Source organism: Taudactylus pleione, unplaced genomic scaffold (assembly GCF_031769625.1).
Source record: "Taudactylus pleione unplaced genomic scaffold, aTauple2 ptg000828l, whole genome shotgun sequence".
NCBI classification, from domain to species: Eukaryota; Metazoa; Chordata; class Amphibia; order Anura; family Myobatrachidae; genus Taudactylus; species Taudactylus pleione.
In genome coordinates, this window is record NW_028285230.1 from 1089336 (window position 1) to 1109567 (window position 20232).

At 45.8% G+C, this 20232-nt stretch overlaps 1 protein-coding gene across 1 annotated transcript in view; it reads left to right on the top strand.

Annotated features, from left to right (window-relative positions):
• LOC148474587 (polycystin-1-like protein 2) overlaps positions 1–20232 on the top strand; it is a 92702-nt gene that overhangs the window by 41099 nt on the left and 31371 nt on the right. The window contains 10 exon segments of the mRNA XM_088458398.1: positions 635–761; positions 6558–6689; positions 7037–7262; positions 9060–9250; positions 11524–11754; positions 12162–12263; positions 13093–13271; positions 15929–16075; positions 18316–18515; positions 19721–19929. Of these exon segments, the coding sequence (XP_088314524.1) occupies positions 635–761; positions 6558–6689; positions 7037–7262; positions 9060–9250; positions 11524–11754; positions 12162–12263; positions 13093–13271; positions 15929–16075; positions 18316–18515; positions 19721–19929 (1744 nt within the window).

A 20232-nucleotide genomic window follows, 5' to 3' on the forward strand; every position in this document is an offset into this window, starting at 1 on the left:
TCTGGCATTCTGTTTGAGCCGAAAGCTCTCTGGGGCTTGCGGCAGCAAGACCCTACCGCAGGGTCTCGTTGCAAGCCCGATGGCCATCATTTTGGCCGCTCGCTATATGCAAGTGGCCAGGAGGCCGCTCCAAAAAGGAGGAGGGACGGCCCTGATTCAAAGCGAGCCTTGGATGGAGACAAAGTGAATGAAGATAAAGTAAAGTTAGGAGCTGGTTGGTTGGTACTTTATTTCCGTTCACTGTATCTCCATCCAAGATTTTATAAATAGACCCCTTAGGGGCGGATTAGTCGTTTAAATAAAATGGGTGGGCTTAGGAAGTATGGGGTGGTGCTAAAAGTAACGGTGGCCGGCATGCCAAGTCCTGCTGGACTAAGCAGGAGTTACACAAGGCCTATATCATGTAGGTTTTCCTGGTAAAGGAGAATATGGCATATTATTTATGATATCATGCACTTGTTATTGCTGTATTACTCTATGCTATGTATCTAGATAGTCTTGTTTACCACGCACACACTTATCATTGATAAATGTGTGTCCAGGCAAACTAGTTCTCCAACAACAAAATGGAGGATTCCCCACCTGTGTATACATCATTACCAGTATAACTATATCTCTTTTCTGTGTCTCGCAGGCTGCAGTCTGACCAAGTAGAGGGAACATCGGTGAATATCCCAGACATCAGCACAGCGACGTTCACCCTACCGTCACTCTCCTCTCTGAGCATCCCCCTGGATAATGAGGAAGTGCTGGATCTTCGGGTAAGTGTAACATGGCAGCACAACTTATGTGATAGGAAGAAATAACACAGGGTCCCAAATGTAAAGGCACAGTATAATGGGAAATAACACAGGGTCCCAAATGTAAAGGCACAGTATAATGGGAAATAACACAGGGTCCCAAATGTAAAGGCACAGTATAATGGGAAATAACACAGGGTCCCAAATGTAATGGCACAGTATAATGGGAAATAACACAGGGTCCCAAATGTAAAGGCACAGTATAATGGGAAATAACACAGGGTCCCAAATGTAAAGGCACAGTATAATGGGAAATAACACAGGGTCCCAAATGTAAAGGCACAGTATAATGGGAAATAACTCAGGGTCATCATAGGCAGCCTCCATTCCTTCTGCTAGTCTAATGCCAAATCACACATTTCATTTATGCATATCAAACACATAGATAGGGCATACAGTATGTGACACATGTCACAGTATCATCTTCAAGCTACTTTGTACAAGATACAAAACATTTGAATGGAAGAGATCAGCATCCCAATAGCGGCCTCACAGAGCAGGATACCAGCTAAGGAAGAGGCTCTTTAGACTTTCCTTCTGCTAACAACACACACGCTGTTATATCTAGTAGTAACATATCTATAATGGGTGCAGGGTGTGGGGTCATACTGGCCTAGCCCTCCGCACCCCGGTAGAGTATGCACTTCTCCCACATCCCGCCCACTTGCTAGAGAAGACTTTGCTTCATCACAGTTGGGACAACCTACTATGCAATTTCATAGTGATCCTTTGCCGTCCGCTCTCATTATTGATAGATAGATCCATATGGGGAGGTGGACCAAGCCTTGGAGAGAGATAACGTGGAGAAGTTGCCCAAACCAACCAATTAGCTTCTAATTGTCATTTATCTAGCACAGTCTTTGAGTTGACAGTTAGAAGCTGATTGGTTTCTTTGGTCAACCTATCCATTTTATTTCTCTCCAAGGCTTGATCCATCTTTACCTAGTGTGGACCATATGTAAGAGGGGTGTGGTACGCGATGTTGCCTGTTACCGCTGTACAGGACCCTATGCTATGTGTCACCATACTACACACTACACTCATCTGCTACAAACAGGGCCCTCAACTAACTGGCTAGCAAGTGGGTCGATGGCTGGGCAGTGCGCACGCGCGAGCCCCGGAGTGAGTGAGCACTTCACTCGCTCGGGGCTCGCAGCAAAACGGGGCGGCTGTCGATGTTGATCAACAGCTCGCCCCGTTTTGTAGGCGGGTCGGGGGGGGGTGGCTGGCCAAACAGAGGTGTTCCCGAAGGAACGCCTGCCGTTTGGGGGCGGCCCTACTGACATCACACGTGATGTCAGTAGTGAACTTCCTGCTCTATTAGAGCAGGAAGTTCACTGGGGCTTGCGGTGGACGAGACCCTACCACAAGGGTCTCGTCGCAAGCCCGATGGTGGCGACCATCGCAACCTTTACCTGGCCGCCCGCTAAAGCTGTGGGTGGTCACCCACAGCTTAGCGAGCGGCCTGGAGGCCGGCCAAAAAAAACCAAAACAGGCCGCCCAGATTCAGAGTGAGCGCTTACAAAGATGGTCCGGCACTGAATCAGGCTCTGGTGTCTGACCGCACAGCTAGTCAGGCGAAGCCGGTGCCGTGGTGAGTAATGGACGATTCCAGCCTAAATCCTGACAGCAACCTATTCTAGCTCTTTATTAAACTAAATATTCCCTTCATGCTTACAACATTAACAATTATACAATTCAAGAATAACCCAATACACCAATTATGTTATTGTCTTTGTAACACCTGCCTCGTGAGCCGTCCCTTAAATACTCTCCTGTCTGTATACAGCTGTTCCTGTAAACCACCTATGCCAAGCCAGCCAGCTGCTTCTCTAATACTGGTGGTTATGGCAACCACCAGCCAGTTGCGTGGGGCTCAACATCCCTCCACTTCAGGGGAAAGGGATGTAACCAGAGGGTGGGAGCTCTACCACCTGCCATATGTGTGCACGGGCTGCCTATCTTATCACACACTTATTTACATAACCTGGACCTAAGGCCCAGATTATTCAGGGCACCAGCCTATTTAATTACTAAACCTTAAGTGATCTGGGCCTACTGCCTTGTCATTCACAGGGGCTTCCTATCCAATTATATCTATCTATATATATTTAAATCCCATTTTTACAATGCTCTGCGTTATCAACGCTAAACTCCACAGTCAGGGCAAACGCAACTTATATCCCTCCAGGAGGCTGCATTTGAGACATTCGGTGGCCAATTTAATCACCTTTACGACTACTTGCCCAAACCACGTCCTTACTGTACCGTAGCTTGCAACTGCGCACCCGATGCACAAGGACTCCGCGCCCATTCCAGCCTCGCCCTCAGCCCCCAAGTCATACACAATTTGAAAATAAGATGTAGATTGCGAAAATTTCCACAGACGCAATGAAAAAAGGAAACTTAAATAAAAAAATTGGAATTCGATCTGACTCTAAATAAGGCCCTTTATTTGCACAAAACAAGAGGTCACCTGCCCCGCACATTGCACATACAGTGATGCACACTTTTGCACCACTAGACAGAAGCTGACAACTTGGTATGCAAATGAGTGTAAACAAAAACTAGAGCATTTGCACAAAACTAAGGGGTATATTTACTAAAGTGAGAGTTTATAGAACTGGAGATGTTGTCCATAGCAACCAATCATATTCTACTTAACATTTAACTAGCACCTTCTAGAACAGGGGTCTTCAACCCATGGCCTGCAGGCCATGGGAGGCCTGCGGAGCCATTCCCCGTGGCCCTGTAGTGCAGACAGTGAGTGCACCACACAGAAACAAACACACTGCCGCCGACGCTGGCAGCAGTGTGTTTGTTTTGACAGCCAGTCAATGAGAGTCAGACAGACCGTCATTGGCTGCTGCGCCGAATGCAGGAGCCGGGCTGGAGCTCACTCATGAGCTCCATCTTCCGGCTCCCACAGTGGGTAATGGGAGAGATGTCATGATGTCATGGAGTCTTCTCCCATAATTCAGAGCGGGCCGGCCGGGAGGACGGAGGAGCGGGCGGCGGCAGGAGTGGGGGCAGGGATTCAGGTGTTTTTATTTTTCTTTACGCGTGTGTTTGTCTGCACTGCTGGGGGGGGGATACTGCTGGGGGCACTGCTGGGGGTGCTCTACTGGGGGTACTGCATCGGGGAGGACTACTACTGGGGGCACTGCATCAGGGGGTTCCACTACTGGGGGCACTTTATAGGGGTGGAACTACTACTGGGGGCACTGCATAGGGGGGACCACTACTGAGGGCACTGCATGGGTGGCACTACTGGGAGCACTATATAAGGGGCACTGCATAGGGGGGGACCACTGCTGGGGGCACTGAATAGGGAGGACCACTACTAGGGGCACTGTATAAGGGGCATCACTACTGGGGGCTTGCATAAGGGGGACCACTACTGGGGGCACTGTATAAGGGGCACTACTGGGGGCCTGCATAAGGGGGACCACTACTGGGGGCACTGCATAGGGGGGACTACTACTGGGGGCATTATATAAGGGGCACTACTGGGGGCACTGCATAGGGGGGACTACTACTTGGGGCACAGCAGGTGGGGACTACTACTGGGGGCACTGCATAGGGGGTACTACTACTGGGGGCACAGCAGGGGGGGACTACTACTGGTGGCACTGCATAATGGGGACAACTACTGGGGGCATTGTTTAAGGGGCACTGCTGAGGGCACTGCAGAGGGGGGCAGTTATGGGACATAATTAAAATTGTAGGAGGGGGCAGTTATGGGTCATAATTGTGTTAGGAGGGGGCAGAGTTTAAATACCGCAGTATAGCTTAGTGGCCCTCGGCTTCGTTTAATTTTTTAATGTGGCCCACACTGCCTTAAAGGTTGAAGACCCCTGTTCTACAAGATAATAGACAGACTCTGATTGGTTCCTATGGGCAACATCTCCACTTCTAAAAACACTCACTTTAGTAAATATACCCCTAAGAGTATTTCTGCGCTTTCATAGAATGGTCCAGGCTTTGACTCCGCTATCAACCTTCAGACAGAGTCCAAAGCAGGCAGCACCCCTCTACGTCTTTTTGGAAGTGGCGCTTTCTTTCATGTGATATTCAGGAATATGGCGCATGGTCAGGATATAGCAAAATCTTGATTGTAGTTAGTTACTGGTTCTGCTCACTTCAACTAGCAGCTTCCAGCTAGTTAAATCTTGTCTGTAAGTGGTAGCGCAGCTTTAAGAAATCCAGAAAGATAAGGCAACTAGTAAATGTTGCAAACAGTCATATGAAATGAACTAAATTTGTCTGAAGACATGATTCAACACATTTAACAATGCAAATGTTTGACTACTTACTGTGTGGATTTTTGTGTAGTAGCGTCTGTGATGCACAGAAATGAAATGTGTGCACAGATTGGATAAGTAATCCTAATATTTCATAGCTAGTTTATATTTTACAAGTTAGAAAGATAATGATCTGGTGCCATCTAGTGGAATATTAAAGTAAATCAAGACTTAGCAGTGACAAATTCATATTATTTTTTTCCTTGTTAAGTATTGGTGCATACAGACAGGACGATCGACCACGATAACGATATTGTTGTTCGATCTCCCGGGTGTGCTGGATGATCGATATCGATCATCAAGCACACCATGTACTCACCAACGACTATAACGACCCGCGATCAATGATTGCGGGTCCCTATAGTAACCTGGTCGATACCGACCAGGTTGGCCTGAAAGCTTGGGCAATGGTCGATATCGACCATATGTGCCCACGCATCGCAGGTCGTTGATGGCCGAAAAATGCACGATATCAACAATAATGATATGATCGATATCATTATCATTCATATGGTCCATTTTAATCGTACCATGTATACGCACCATAAGTTAGACTGACCAATATCAGTTTTGAGACATGAATCTGCTCATGTATCTAACTTGTTAACCACTAACCCAGATTAATTCTGCAGGGATGTCATTGGTTGGAGTGATGTACATGCTATCAGTACTGTATGTTATCTGCTACATGTTTGCTGTCCGAGCAATCTACCAGAACATCAGTTTTACATCTGACAGGGCCATAACTAGGGTAGTGTGACCTGGAAGGGGGCGCTGTTTGGGCTTGTCAACTTTCTCTTTATTATTATTCTTACTTGTAGCTTCCTCTTATTTTATCCCCAGCATCCAGGGGCACCGAGAGGGAGGGGGAGCGGGTACAGATTACCCAGGCCCGGGCTTCCTGGGGGGGCCCGGGTCCGGCGCCGCCCCCCCCCTCCCTCACAGCAGTCCAGCACACAGCTTGTGCTGAGCTGCAGTGGAAGACTGCTCGTGGCTGCTGAGCAGTCTCCTATGCCTGTGGGGGAGAGCGATCACACTGATCACGCCCTTCCTGGCTTTGTGCAGGGCTGAGGAGGCTCAGAGTGCGCACACACCCCCCTCCCTCCCCAGCGCGCTGTAAAGCTTTTTTTTTCTTTTCGGGAAGGGGGCATGGCCACGCCTCCCACAATTATGCCATGCCCCCTGTTACCCGGGCCCGCCGCTGCTCTTGGCGGGTCTGCCAGCATCTCCTGGCCTCTCCTATCTCCTCCTCCCTGGCCCTTCCCCATGAGGCCATTCCCCTTTTTTAGGTGCGTTATGTCCCTATTTGAAAAATGAGGGGGGTTTCCAATGCTCTTTCTGGCACAGGGCACCAAAAAGTCTAATTACGGCTCTGACCTCTAATGATCTGTAGTGACCTCTAATGATCTGTAGAGTTGAGACAGGTTTTCATTACATGACCTCTTTGTTCCAGATGGTGAGTTTCTCAGTGAATCCGTTCTTATCTAGTGACACGTTTGACATCAGTGGATCTGTTGGAGGTCTGAGCCTCACCAGCCTGAATGGATCAGTTATCCCTATAAAGAATCTAACTGAATACATAGAGGTAAGAAGCCCTCCCCTTCCCCTCTCTTCCCTCCCCGATTCCCCCCCCTCCCCTACCCTGCCAAGCTTGTTAATAAAAAGCCAATGTAGACCAATTTGTGGGAGGATGCATAGGCCTGGCCTAGGGGAGAGTGGTTTTGCAATGTATTTATTTATACAGAAATGATGCAATTGGGGTTAGGATCACAGAGAACTATGCTGTGTAGGATGATAGAAATCAGGAAACCCGGAAAAAAGGGTGTAAGACAGCAAAAATGGTAAATCTGTGCCTAACTAATTAAGTTTGTGTGTTCATTGTTATTTGTGGCTGTGTAAACATAACTTGTCCATATTGATGTATGATCACAGATAATATTACCCAGGAATTCCACGGCTGACGGAGAGAAAAGCATTTTGTTCCTGGCTAATTTCACGTCTCTCCTGGTAAATGTAACATCGGCCAGTATGCCTCTTGTGATTCATCTAGAACTCAGCGAGGACGTACCTCTGGGACTGTACCTGGGGTACGAGTATCATCCTAACCAAACTAACTATGACATCGATATTCATCTGTCTAAAGGACAATATTCTGGAGGTGAGATTGAATGTATTGCTGAGTCAACTGCGATTACTAAATGCTGGTTCAATCCTCAGATTTGTGGACTGTAATTAGTTCCTAAATATAACTAGTACAAGTTAGTGAAATGAATATTTAAGAAGTTAACTTGGGGAGAATTTACCAGAAGTTACCATGGCTTAGCAAATGGGGTATAGCTAAACTTTTATCTATCTCAGCTATTGGCTGCATGTGTCTGCCACTGCCGAAAGTTGGTGAAATGGGTGGATCACTGGAGTAGATTGTGGTATTTGGCAGTCATTGCCTTGGTGAGTCTAGAAAGGAACACAACGCCCCAGATCTGAGAGGGCAGCATGTGATTGGTTAGCTTAGGCGCAGATCTAGGAGATAACCTGTAAACACTGATCTGTATAGCTGAGGATACATTCTGTACTATATTTACGTCATAGAGAAATTTCTCACAGTCATTATGTAATTTACATGGCTACTATGAGATTTTTGTTATTTTATTTACAGTAGGCATTCATTATTATTAGATACACAGATATTTGATTTAAAGCTATTAGTTTAGTGGCTTTGGAGATTAATGGAGATCAGGACCTGCTTGTCAGAGCGTCTACCATTGTTTCATCTCATAACTACGATATAGGAATAAGCATCAGTTCCTTGGAAGTGTTATTTAGTCTCTCCATATACAACAGGAACCCTGTAATACCATCTTGCAGTCACACAAATACGTAGCATTTAGTATGCGTCCAGTTAAGCGCAGTGCCAGCGAGCCGAGTGTATGCAGAATGGGCGCAGACGTGGTAGAGGATGACACATCGGTAAGAAGCTTACAGGTACTGGCCCTTATAAAATATAATCTCCACCAGAGCTTAGTGCCAGGACACTCATAGAATATTACCAGTAGAGATCCATGGGACGCCATTATACCCGTCCTGTGGGAAGAGACTGCCTTAGTAATAGGCACTGATCAGTGATTGGGGGTCAGAGGGTAAACATAGGAAATAAGGACCTGATTCAGAGCCACTCGTAAGCGGCCGCTCATTCGCTCTGAGCGATGTTCGCACAACTGCGCATGCGTATGGGTCGTAATGCGCATTTGCAAACCAGTCATTGCGGTCGGAAATTGTGCGCTCGCAAAACAGCGAGGGGCTACTAATTTGTTTGACAGAATGTACCGTTTGTGGGTGGTAACGGGAAGGTGCTTGAAAACAGGGGAGTGGAGATCCGAACGCAGGCGTGCCAAACGGTGAAAAGGGCGTTTAATGGGAGTGCATAATTAGTAAAGGAGCGTCATCGACCACGTCACTTGGTTGTCTTTTAGCCTGAACTGCTCGCAGTGATTGCGGTAAGAAAAACCTACCACAAGCACTGCGAGCAGTTCTGATGCCTTTCGATGTTCCGGATTAATCTAATAAATACCGGAGATGACGTGTGATGCGAACGGCAAAGGGGCATTTTTCGTTCGATCGCTCAGACATAGAGGCATCAACAAACCGCAAAGAGCGAGCGCTCAATTTAAATAGCCGGCCCCTTTTTTGGAACGACCGTCCACAAATAGCGTCCGGGTCTGAATCAGGCCCTAAGTCCTGATACCTTTACATACTGTATATATGTTGGATGTGCAATCATGCAGACGGAACGACAATGAAATACTTTGATTACATCTTTTTTTAAATCAGGATACAGGAAATATATTGAATATGAAATGGTAAAATGAAACACATTGATCATAATGTCACACTGTTGTCACATAACATTAATATTGTAATGTATAACGGCTCATTACTAACATCATTTCTCTCTAAGATAAAGTATATTCCTGGGTGATAAACCCTGAGGAGCTTTTTGGGGAGGGGACCTATTACTTGACTGTAACAGCAGAAGTGGAGGAAGATGTTCTCAGTATAAAGGACGTTTCCATATCAGTCACTTGTTTCACCTCCCAGTGCGTGTTCTGGGATGAGACCAACCAGGACTGGAACAGCACTGGGTGCCATGTGAGTATGTGACACAAGGAACCGTATACTGAAAGATTACTGGATACAAGACGTGTTTTGAATGGCTACTTTGTTTAACAAAAAAATGCCCGAGAGAGGGATGAATCACAAACCCAACAATCATGACTTGAAGCTATATAACAAAATGAATTATCCCAAATACACATATCCCACCAATCACCTTTGTACAGGATGTTTCACTCGCTTTTGACCCCAAAGTTTTTCTTATAACTTTTAAAGTAATTGACGTCATTTAGTGAAATTTGATACAACCCCACCTCGTGTCTGTGCGTTACGTGCTGATATGAACCGGTACACAGTTGAACGACGAGTATTTATTGTCAAGACGTAGTGGAAAACTGAGTCGATAAAGGTTCTTATCAGCATGCAACACACAGACACGATGAATGTGGACGCCTCAGTACACAACACCTGTCAGGTTGCAGCCTAGGATCGGCCACTACTCACCACAGCGCCGGCTTCCCCTGATTCCTAGGGTGGTCAGTCGCCAGGTGCGCTGAGCATTATACTTAGAGCCATGTGGACATCCATGAGCTGCGCTGTGCCTTGGTTGCTGCAGTTGCCATCTTGGACGCAGCCATGACAGTTCACATCACCTGACTACCCTTTACCCAATGGTAGCATGGTGGTGGTCAGCTGACACTGTCCACCAATGATCTGCTACCCTAGGGTATAAAGTCAGTCTCTGGACAGAAGGAAGTTGCCTGTGCAATGTTGTCGCTACCTTGTGTATACTTGCCGTTACCTCGTTCCAAGTTCCCTCATCAGGATATCCTCGAGTCTGCTAGTGTCATATCCTTGTGCAACAGTGCATCCGAACATCTTGCCTGTGTGCTATACAAGTGCCAACTCCTTGTGCAACAGTGCGTCATAGCATCTTACTGGCGTATAGTTACAAGTGAAATTCCTTGGAGCTATAGTGCATCAACACACCTTTGTCGGCGTACAGTTACAAGTGCCACCTTGTTGTGCAACTGTGCATCAAAAACCCTTTCCTTGTGTACAACTACAAATATTAACTTTTGGTGCAGCTGTACTTCTTCCTGAAGTATTTCTCTCGGGACATTGTTGTAATTTCTCTATTTCCCGTGGATATCGGATACCTGACCAAAGGACCGCGCCCTGCCTGCTGGGTGCAGCTTAAACTCATATCCCGCTTGGAGAGGTCACTGTTGAACACCTCCCAGCAGGTTAGACTCCGCACCTTTGGTCAGGTCTCGCCAACATCTGACTCCTCCCTCAACCCGACACCTCAGCTTTAACCCCCCTCAGTAGGGGATCCCCCTAAGCCGAACGTGACAACACCACTGTCAGAAGCAGGAATACCTACTGACTAGCAATGGCGGCTCCAGAGGTGGGGCTGCAGCGAGGTCCAAGATTCAAATAGGGGAACCACACCAACTGCCATCCTCACTGGCAGTTGGTGTGACTCCCCAATTTGAATGTTGGACTGCGCTGCTGACTAGGGTGGTGACCAGCTGCCCTTCATTTTGTGCATGCGTGACCAGCTGGCCTGGATGCTAATGGCGAACACTTTCTACACTTGCTATGACTTCCTCATGTTTTTCATAGACCAAGGTTTCTAACTGCCGGGATCCCGAGCGCCGGAATCTCATACCGTTTCCTCTGTAACTTGACAGTTAGGAGCTGACTGATTGGTACTTTATTTCTCTTGACGTTATCTCTCTCCAAGGATTAGCCATCATGAGTTGCGGAGAAGGATACTGAACTACCAGAGGAATTCAGTATTGCTACGGGGTGAGGACAGCTTCTCCGAAGAGCCCTAGCAACACCTTTTTCATTGCTAATTAGTATCAGCGACACTTTACACTGTCAGGTTTGACCCGGAAGTGTTACTGTGCACACATGAGTTCACACATAGGCACTGACAAGGGGGGGGCACATGGTCAGAGGAGACAGAGGGATCAAAGTCTTTGCAACCCGGACCTACTTAGAAATGAGCTGAGCTCTGGGAACTAACGACATCTGATGATGGCGTTAGTTCCCGCAGTCAAACTCTGAACATAGATGAATATCAGGCAGCCACATTTGTCCACGAGGAAACTAGTGTTTCCGGATATGTAACTGGCCCTTTCAGCTTAATGAATAGGCCCCTATATTTTACAACTATGTAATATGGACAGAATAATAATTTTAATTTAAATACTATGTTCATTTTTAAGCTATATATTTAGATAATTCAGACATCAAGCAAACCGTCTATTTGCTGTATAATTGTCTCTTTATTCCAGATTGGACCCAAAACTACTCCCCATAGCATCCAATGTCTCTGCAGCCACTTAACCTTCTTTGGAAGCTCATTCATTGTCATGCCAAACGCTATTGATGTGAGCCGAACAGCGGAACTCTTTGCCACTTTTGTAGACAATCCCGTGGTGGTGACCACAGTTGGGTGCATTGCAGTACTCTATGTGCTGGTACTGATCTGGGCCAGGAGAAAAGATATTCAGGATAATGCCAAGGTTGGTCCCACATGGATTTGATAGATTTATATACTTGCAAGGATGTTAATGACTTAGTTAACATATATATAATATATATAAATTGGAATGTGGTCAATATCTGACCGTAGGGATTCAGGCGCTCAGAATGCCGGCGCTGAAATCCCGACACTTGTCAGAATCCCGGCGCCGGCATCCTGAAGGTAAGTGGCGGGGCTGGGGGGAGGGTTAGCTTTAGGGTTAGACTAGGGTGAGGGTTAGGCACTAAGGGGGGAGGGTTAGGTTTAGGGTAGAGAGGGAGGGTTAGAATACTGACTGATGTCGGGATTCTGACAGCTGGGATCCCATACCCATCCCATATAAATTGACTGCAGTACTTCTCAGTCTGTAGTTTCTGATAAAACGTATCCACATTATTTTTGACCCAGGTGAAGATTATAGCACTTGAAGACAATGACCCATTTGCCCAGTATCGGTACCTCGTCACTGTCTTCACTGGTCACCGCCGAGGAGCTGCAACTACATCCAAGGTACATTTATTATCATTTATTTATTACCAGTTATTTATATAGCGCACACATATTCTGCAGAGCTTCACCGAGAATATTTGGCCATTCACATCACTCCCTGCCCCAGTGGAGCTTACAATCTATATTCCCTACCACAAGTATATTTTTGGATTGTGGGAGGAAACCGGACCACCTGGAGGAAACCTATGCAAGCACGGGGAGAATATACAAACTCCATACAGCTAAGGCTCCCATACACGGGGCGATTTGTATCAGATCTGATGGCACATACGATTTCTCTTGAAAATTCTACCTTTGACATTCTGTACGATTTGTGTTTAGAAAAGGTACGATTGTACAAATGACCATACGATCCGATGTAGTAAGATGTGTCACATCGTACTCGATCGGTCGAAATCTTTCTGCAAAACTATTTGATCTACGATGCCGATACACGACTGCTGGGACGTGCATCGGCATCGTAATAATTTTAGAAAATTCCATTTTTTACACGGTTGGTCGTTACGATCAGTCAATAATGGCCATATCGTGTGAAAGAGCTGTGGTGTGAATCAAACTCAAGACCTCTATGCTGTGAGGCAGTAATGCTAATCATTACACCAACTATACTGCCCATGTTGAAGACAATAGTTTTGACCAAGTTTCTTGTAAAACCGCAACTGACATCTCAAGTTCATAAAACCAGTAACACCTAGAACCTATGACCAGAACATGGTTGTGATGATTTTGTGATAGTTTTTGCAACATTATCCATAACTTGAGAACTTTTTAAGGATAGATTTGAGAACCACTTTATTCCTTATAACACATACAGAGCTTTTTCTGGTAGGTAACCCTTACGCTGTATGGCTCTGACGGAGAGAGTGAGCCTCACCACCTCTCTGACCCAGATGGAGCTATCTTTGAACGTGGAGGGTCTGATGTTTTCATGATGACAACCTTATTTCCACTTGGGGAGGTTCAGAGCATCAGGCTTTGGCATGACAACTCTGGAGCAAGGCCCTCATGGTAAGAATGAACTGTCCACACCACGACCTAGAGATGAGGAAGACATACATTCAACTTTGAGTTGTCATAGATAGATCATCTCTGGGGCTTGAGGTTTGGACTCAGTTATTCTAAGTTATAACTTCCAAAGTTCTCCTCAGATGTCACCCATGGACATGTCCTGAGGACTGTTATATTATAGTGTGACCTTGCTATTCAAGATCACATCAGCACACCTTTACCGTCCATAACACGATCGTGTGTAGATGATCAGCTTGTATTTTCTTATTGGATTGGAAATAGCAAAAAGTTATGGTTAAAATTAGGATGTGCAGTCCAAGCCCCCCATTCGCCTTTACTCTGTATTTGTGTATATAAAGTACACTTTAAGTTATAGACTCCTTCTGCCTGGTGCTAGCACCTCACCCATCAGATTCCTGCATTGCTGTCTACACATTAGAGTGGGCACTATTATGGTATGTACTTGATAAAGTGCTACACTGTGTTAGTATTAGGGATGTTCGGGACCCATCTGATGGGGTTTACCTTGGCGTGGTGGATGGGCATGCATTTTTGGCCAAACAAGTGCTAAGAACCTTATTTATACTCAGTGTTAATTGTAGAGTTCATCATAACTGTTTTGACTATCAGGACTCTTAGTGCTTAGAGTGTGCCCCTGCACCTATTTTTTGGGCCCATTTATCAATGAGTTTTATCATACGCAACAAGTTTTAAAACTCGCTGCATGTGATATTGGTGCTCCAGCCAATCAGCTCCCAACTGCCATCTGTTTGTAAAATGACAGTTGGGAGCTGATTGGCTGGAGCATCATTTATCATACACAACGAGTTTTAAAATTTAATTAATTCGTTGATAAATGGGCCCCATTATGTTTCAAGCTAGGGTGTGCGTCCTTTTCAAAAAATAAAAGTCCACGGTTTGTGTATAATATAAGAAAACATAAAGCAAACAAAAACCATGTACCCTGTCTGGTATGCGGAACTTCACAGTAGTTAGGGAGTTTACCTAATTCTATGTTGCAGAACCCAGTGGCAATCGCAGGATTTCTAGAGGGAGGTTTCCAAAAGTTTAATTTTAGAGTGAGTGTGGCCAGTCCAAGAAGAGGGTAGAATTAGCACTTAACCAACTTTAATATGCGTCATACAAAGTAAATCATGTGTCATAATTCCAGCATATAGAGGACCAGCAATCACAGTAAGCCATTAAATGCAGCAGTAGGGCCATCCTGCCTGAGCTGAATGTTTTTATTTTAGATGTAGGCACTATTCCAGACTATCAAAGCAAGTCTAGGAGTCTGGGGGAGCAGCAGAATAACCTAGCACTGCCCTGGACATATATGTACATATTGGGCTCTATAGCAGCACATCCCTAACAGTGCATGTTTTCCAGATCTCCTAGTTGGTGCACAGGTTATTTATTACTGACTGATACGTGATAAAAGATCCACAGGTGGTGCTAATTATTTCATTTGTGATACTGTGAAGAACATGCAGCAATAGTAAAATTCTATTTTTATTGTGGTCATGGTGTGGGCTGGGGAGGGTGGTTTCCAGGCAGATGGAAACCCCCCCTGCGTTTGCCTATGGAACCCGCTCTCAAATATGTAATTGTTATTAGAGTAGCTCCCATTTGCTCTCCTTACCCTAGGCCTCACCTGAATTCCTGCATAACATTAAGTGCATAGCTTTGCTGCTCAGTAAATAATATCTGTATAAACTTTACATTCTAATGTCCTGGCTTATAATCACTGAGCTCTAATACCGTCACTTCAGTGATCTTTAGAAGAAAAACTTGTATACTATAAGGAATAATCCCACCCCCCTTACTGTAAATTATAACTAATAATAGAAGTCGGATTTCTGTGACCTGTAGAAAAGCACTCGGCCTACAGGCTAGCACTTTTGCAATATAAGAAGTCGGACACTGAACTCCTCAGTGACTTCTAATAGTCATATAGTTTACAGTAGGAATTTATTTTAATTATCCCATGCAGTATATATTTAAGCAATCATGTATGTAGTATTAACATACTGTTCTCAGTAACTATTTATATCAATAAATTTTGTAATCCCGACTGTGGGGCCAATTCAACAGAGATCGCAATTACAACCGGGTACGCAGATCGGTCGATGGTGCGTACTGCTTATGCGTATGCACCGCAGTACGCCTGTACTTGATAGCAATGCGATCGCACTGCAATCACGCACGTAGAAAGAAAGCCATTGCAGAGTGAGTGACGGGACGTCAGCGATTGGGGGTAGCTGTCGAAAAAACGCATGCGTGTCTGTCCGTTTGAATGCCGTTACAGGGGCACGCATAAATTAGCCACTGTGATGGCATATGCAGCTTGTGTACTCACTGCGTGCGACAAGACTTGCCATTTCTGAGACAGGTCAGAGCTGCTGTAATTCTGCGCGAGGGTCCGATGTTACCGATGTGTACGCAAGACTGCGAGGTGTTATGGATGTGAGAAAGTGGCAGTGAGCGTCTCTATGCCGGCTGTGCGATTGCAAACATTAGCATATTTTCGCAGCAGACCTGAGTGCGATTATGCAGCCGAGATCGCAATAGCGATCAGGCCCTATATCCAATATTTTATTGGATTTGTGAATGTCAGTGTATTTCCTTTCTGGATATGGTCTTTCTTATGTTTACAGGTACGTGAACAGAGTTCTGGTACACGATGTGGAAATGGACCGGAAGTGGTATTTCCTCTGTAATTCCTGGCTTTCCGTTGAGGTTGGAGACTGTGTGCTGGATAGAGTGTTCAGTGTCGCCACAGATGAGGATATGAAACAGTTTAGGTAACACTAGATCTTGTCATAGTAACGTAGTAGTGGTAAAAGGTGCCAAGATTACATCTAATGAGTTGCCAAAAGGTTCATCTCAAAGCTGGCCATATAGCTGGACAACTGGCCAAATTGCCGCAGTTTCTGGTGTTCTGTAAGTGTGCCAGCTGCCAAGCAACCAGGCTGCAGAATGCACAACAATCCCTGATGGCTGATTGATCACTAAACAAACTGGCTGACGCTAGGGGGAGGGTCATAGTGCGCACACACTAGACAATATGCTCCCTGAGCGATATCGTGTAGTGTGTCCCCGGCAGGGTGTGCTCAATGTCGTTCATGACATTGAGCACACTTCTGAACGATATCATTAACGATATCGTTCAGCGCCGGGCTCTCTCTCCCCTTCCCCGACATGCAGCAACCTGACGACGTCAGGTTGGCCTGCATGTTAACCCGATGAACGATGATGACGAACGACCCGAGGGAACGCGCGTCGTCGTTATCGTTCATCGTTTTTGTGTTAAAAATGGACGATAAAGTGGATGACTGAACGATAACGATATCGTTATCGTTCAGTCGTCCACTTTAATCGCCCAGTGTGTACGCACCTTCAGGCTGTGGGGGGGGGGGGGGGTAGTGTTAGGCACCAGGGGAAGGGTTAGTGTTAGGCTATAGGTGGGGAGGGTTAGGGGTTCGGATTAGTCATACTTACTGCTGGGTCATCCTGACGTCACCTTCGGACCCGTAAGACACCGTTGGAGCCGCTGTACCTGCATTACCAGGTAAGGCACCACTAGACCACCAGCGACGTTTTGTAAACATTCTAATCATGTCAACATTTCATCAATGCTGCATGTCGACATTATGACCACGTCAACACTCTCATGTAAACATTATGAATGGTTGGGCAGGGCATGTAGCCAAAGGGAAAACTTATCTGCTACACGATTCATGCTAATAAAGAGATTACGCTGGAAGGTAGAATATTATGTGAATATATTTTAGGTCTATCTTTTTGAAATACTAACTAAAGAGGACAACCCCTTTTTTAAAGGGTGTGGTCCAAAAAGTCGACATTCAGAATGTCTATTCACTCTGTCGACACTGACATAATATCCACAAAGCCAGAATGTTGACATTGTAAATGTTGACAGTCGGCATGTCGACAATGTGTTTTTCCATAGACTTATGAACTAACACTAATTGCAGCCTAAACCTACCCATAACTGCCGCCTAACCTTAGTCACAGCCTAAACCTAATGATAGCCTAACCCTAGTCACAACCTTACACTAACCGCAGCCTAAACTTTACGATAGCCTAACCCCAGTCACAACCTTACCCTAACTGCAGCCTAACCCTAGTCGCAGCCTAACCCTAGTCGCAGCCTAACCCTAGTCACAGCCTAACCCTAACTGCAGCCTAACCCTAGTCGCAGCCTAACCCTAGTCACAGCCTAACCCTAACTGCAGCCTAAACTTAAGGATAGCCTAACCCCAATCACAACCTTACCCTAACCACAGCCTAACCCTAGTCACAGCCTAACCCTAGTCACATCCTAACCCTAACTGCAGCCTAACCCTAACTGCAGCCTTATCCTAATCGCAGCCTAAACCTATCCCTACCCACAGCCTAACCTTAGTTACATCCTAACCCTAGTCATAGCCTAACCCTAGTCACAGCCTAACCCTAACCGCAGCCTAAACTTAAGGATAGCCTAACCCCAATCACAACCTTACCCTAACCACAGCCTAACCCTAGTCACATCCTAACCCTAACTGCAGCCTAACCCTAACTGCAGCCTTATCCTAATCGCAGCCTAAACCTATCCCTACCCACAGCCTAACCTTAGTTACATCCTAACCCTAGTCATAGCCTAAAGCTAAACGCAGCCTAACTCTAGTCACAGCCTAACCCTAGTCACAGCCTAAGCCTAACCCTAGTCACACCCTAACCTCAGCCTAACCGCAGCCTAAACCTAACGATAGCCAAACCCTAGTCACAACCTTACCCTAACTGCAGCGGCCTCCTCGCTCGCACACCCCTAGTTACGCCCCTGTCTGTCAGTATCAACATTGTGAATATCAACAGTTTGAATGTATACCCTTTAAAACGTGTCCCCTAAATAGCAAATAGGTCTCTGGCTGTGTGGAGGGTGACTTAAAAGAGGGCAAGTTGTTGTTCAAATATATAAAAGCCTATCATTTTGGTGTAAGAGATAAACTTATTCCTGCATTGCTCTATTTTCTGCTTTCAGCAATCTGTTTTTCATGAAAACATCCAAAGGTTTCCGGGATGGTCACATCTGGTACTCAGTCTTCAGCCGCTCTCCCAGAAGCCCTTTCACCCGGGTGCAGAGAGTGTCCTGCTGCTTCTCCCTGCTCCTCTGCACCATGCTGACCAGCATTATGTTCTGGGGGGTGCCCACAGACCCTGCTGAGCAGAAGATGGACCTAGGTAAAATCATGACTATATCATTTGTTGGTGTGAAAACGCAAAGGTTCTATTTACAGTGTAATTTCATAAATCAGTTTATATGTAAATGTTTTAATATAGATAGGGATAGCAATTGTTGCACATGCTTCTTTCTCAGTGAAAAATATACTATGCTGCTAGTTGCGCCCTCTGACTGCTAGTAACCTGCGCTATAATTGGTTACCAGCTCTCCATCTGCTTCTCATTCAGTGAACTGCTGTAACCAATCAGAAATCACTGAATGAGAAGCAGCCAGACAGACAGTAACCTATGGAAGCACAATATAGTTTCAGCACTAGGCTGTATGTACGGGGCCTGCGGAAATCTCCTGGTGTTCTAGTACAGTTCCTGTTACAGGTGCATTTCAGTTTCAGCAGAAGGACGCAGGTGAGATACATAGGACAAAACATTGTGTTTTGGGGATCTATTGGGCATTTGGGTCTCTACTGGGCATTTGGGGCTATAATGGGAATCTGCCCTTATACTGGGCATTGGGAGTGTTTCAGAGTTGTACGCTAATTACTAAACTATGCTGCAGGAGGCTTCTTGTGTAAATAAGTGCCTCATGCTGGCTTTTGTGATCCGCAGCTGCGTCCAAGGATCCAGCCATTAGATCACTTGTGTGAACATTGCCCATCTGAGTAACCCTAGGGTTATGCAGGATGGCCGTGGGTTTCACTCTGTCGGAGCCAGAGACGCTGCGTTGGAAGACGCAACCACTGGCCTCGGGACACCTTGAAAACGGGGCTGATATGCTCCCATTTTCAAGAACACTCTCCAACGCTACCTCCCACCCTGCCGCCAAATAGCCACAGGTTATCAATCATGCTGCAGCTTACAGGGGACTGACTGCGATCAATAGAGCCTCTATTGCCCAGAGTGTAGTGTCCACTGCACTGCTGGGTAGGGAAGAGGGGGGCCCGGATGGAGATTGCCCAGGGGCCCCCTCTTCTCTTAATAAGCCTCTGATTCTCAGTGCATAGGATGAAGCAAGTACTGTACAATGTAGTGATTAGTAGTAACGCTAATGTGTAACTGGAATATTCACTTTACAACTCTTTGAACTGTCACTTGTCCGGAATTTCTGTACCGGGAGGATGTATCAGACAGCTGTTATGTGTCAGAGTAACACCGGAACAGAGTAGTAGTTTTGTGGGCAAATCTCTAACATTCTACTCACCTCCCAGGTAAAATCGAGTTCACCTGGCAGGAGGTAATGATTGGATTTGAAAGCTCCCTCCTGATGTTCCCCATCAACCTCCTGATTGTGCAGATCTTCAGAAACATCCGACCCAAACAAAAAAAGGAATCGCCAGAGAAGAAGGAAAGAGATTGTACATCAGAATCCTCACCAGTGGTCTCCAGCTTGACGCTCACCCCAGATACTATTCTGAAGGTATAGATATTACAGAACAGGTATCACAGATAGAACAAACAGTTATTGTCAGTGTTTGTGGGACAATGGATGGTAATGGGTCAGCGCTCAAACCAGGGACTTCAATATTCCAAATACCTGAACGCTCCACTGGATTTTGTCATCGGATACACAGCTTTAGAGCTCTCATATATAGCGATAGCGGCTCATTCTCTTCAACAAAGCAGATGAACGCTTAAGCCGTAAACATTTTATATGGTTGTGTATCGTACTTTGTATACCTATGGTGATGCTGTGTGTTATGCCATATTGGTCTGGAGAGTT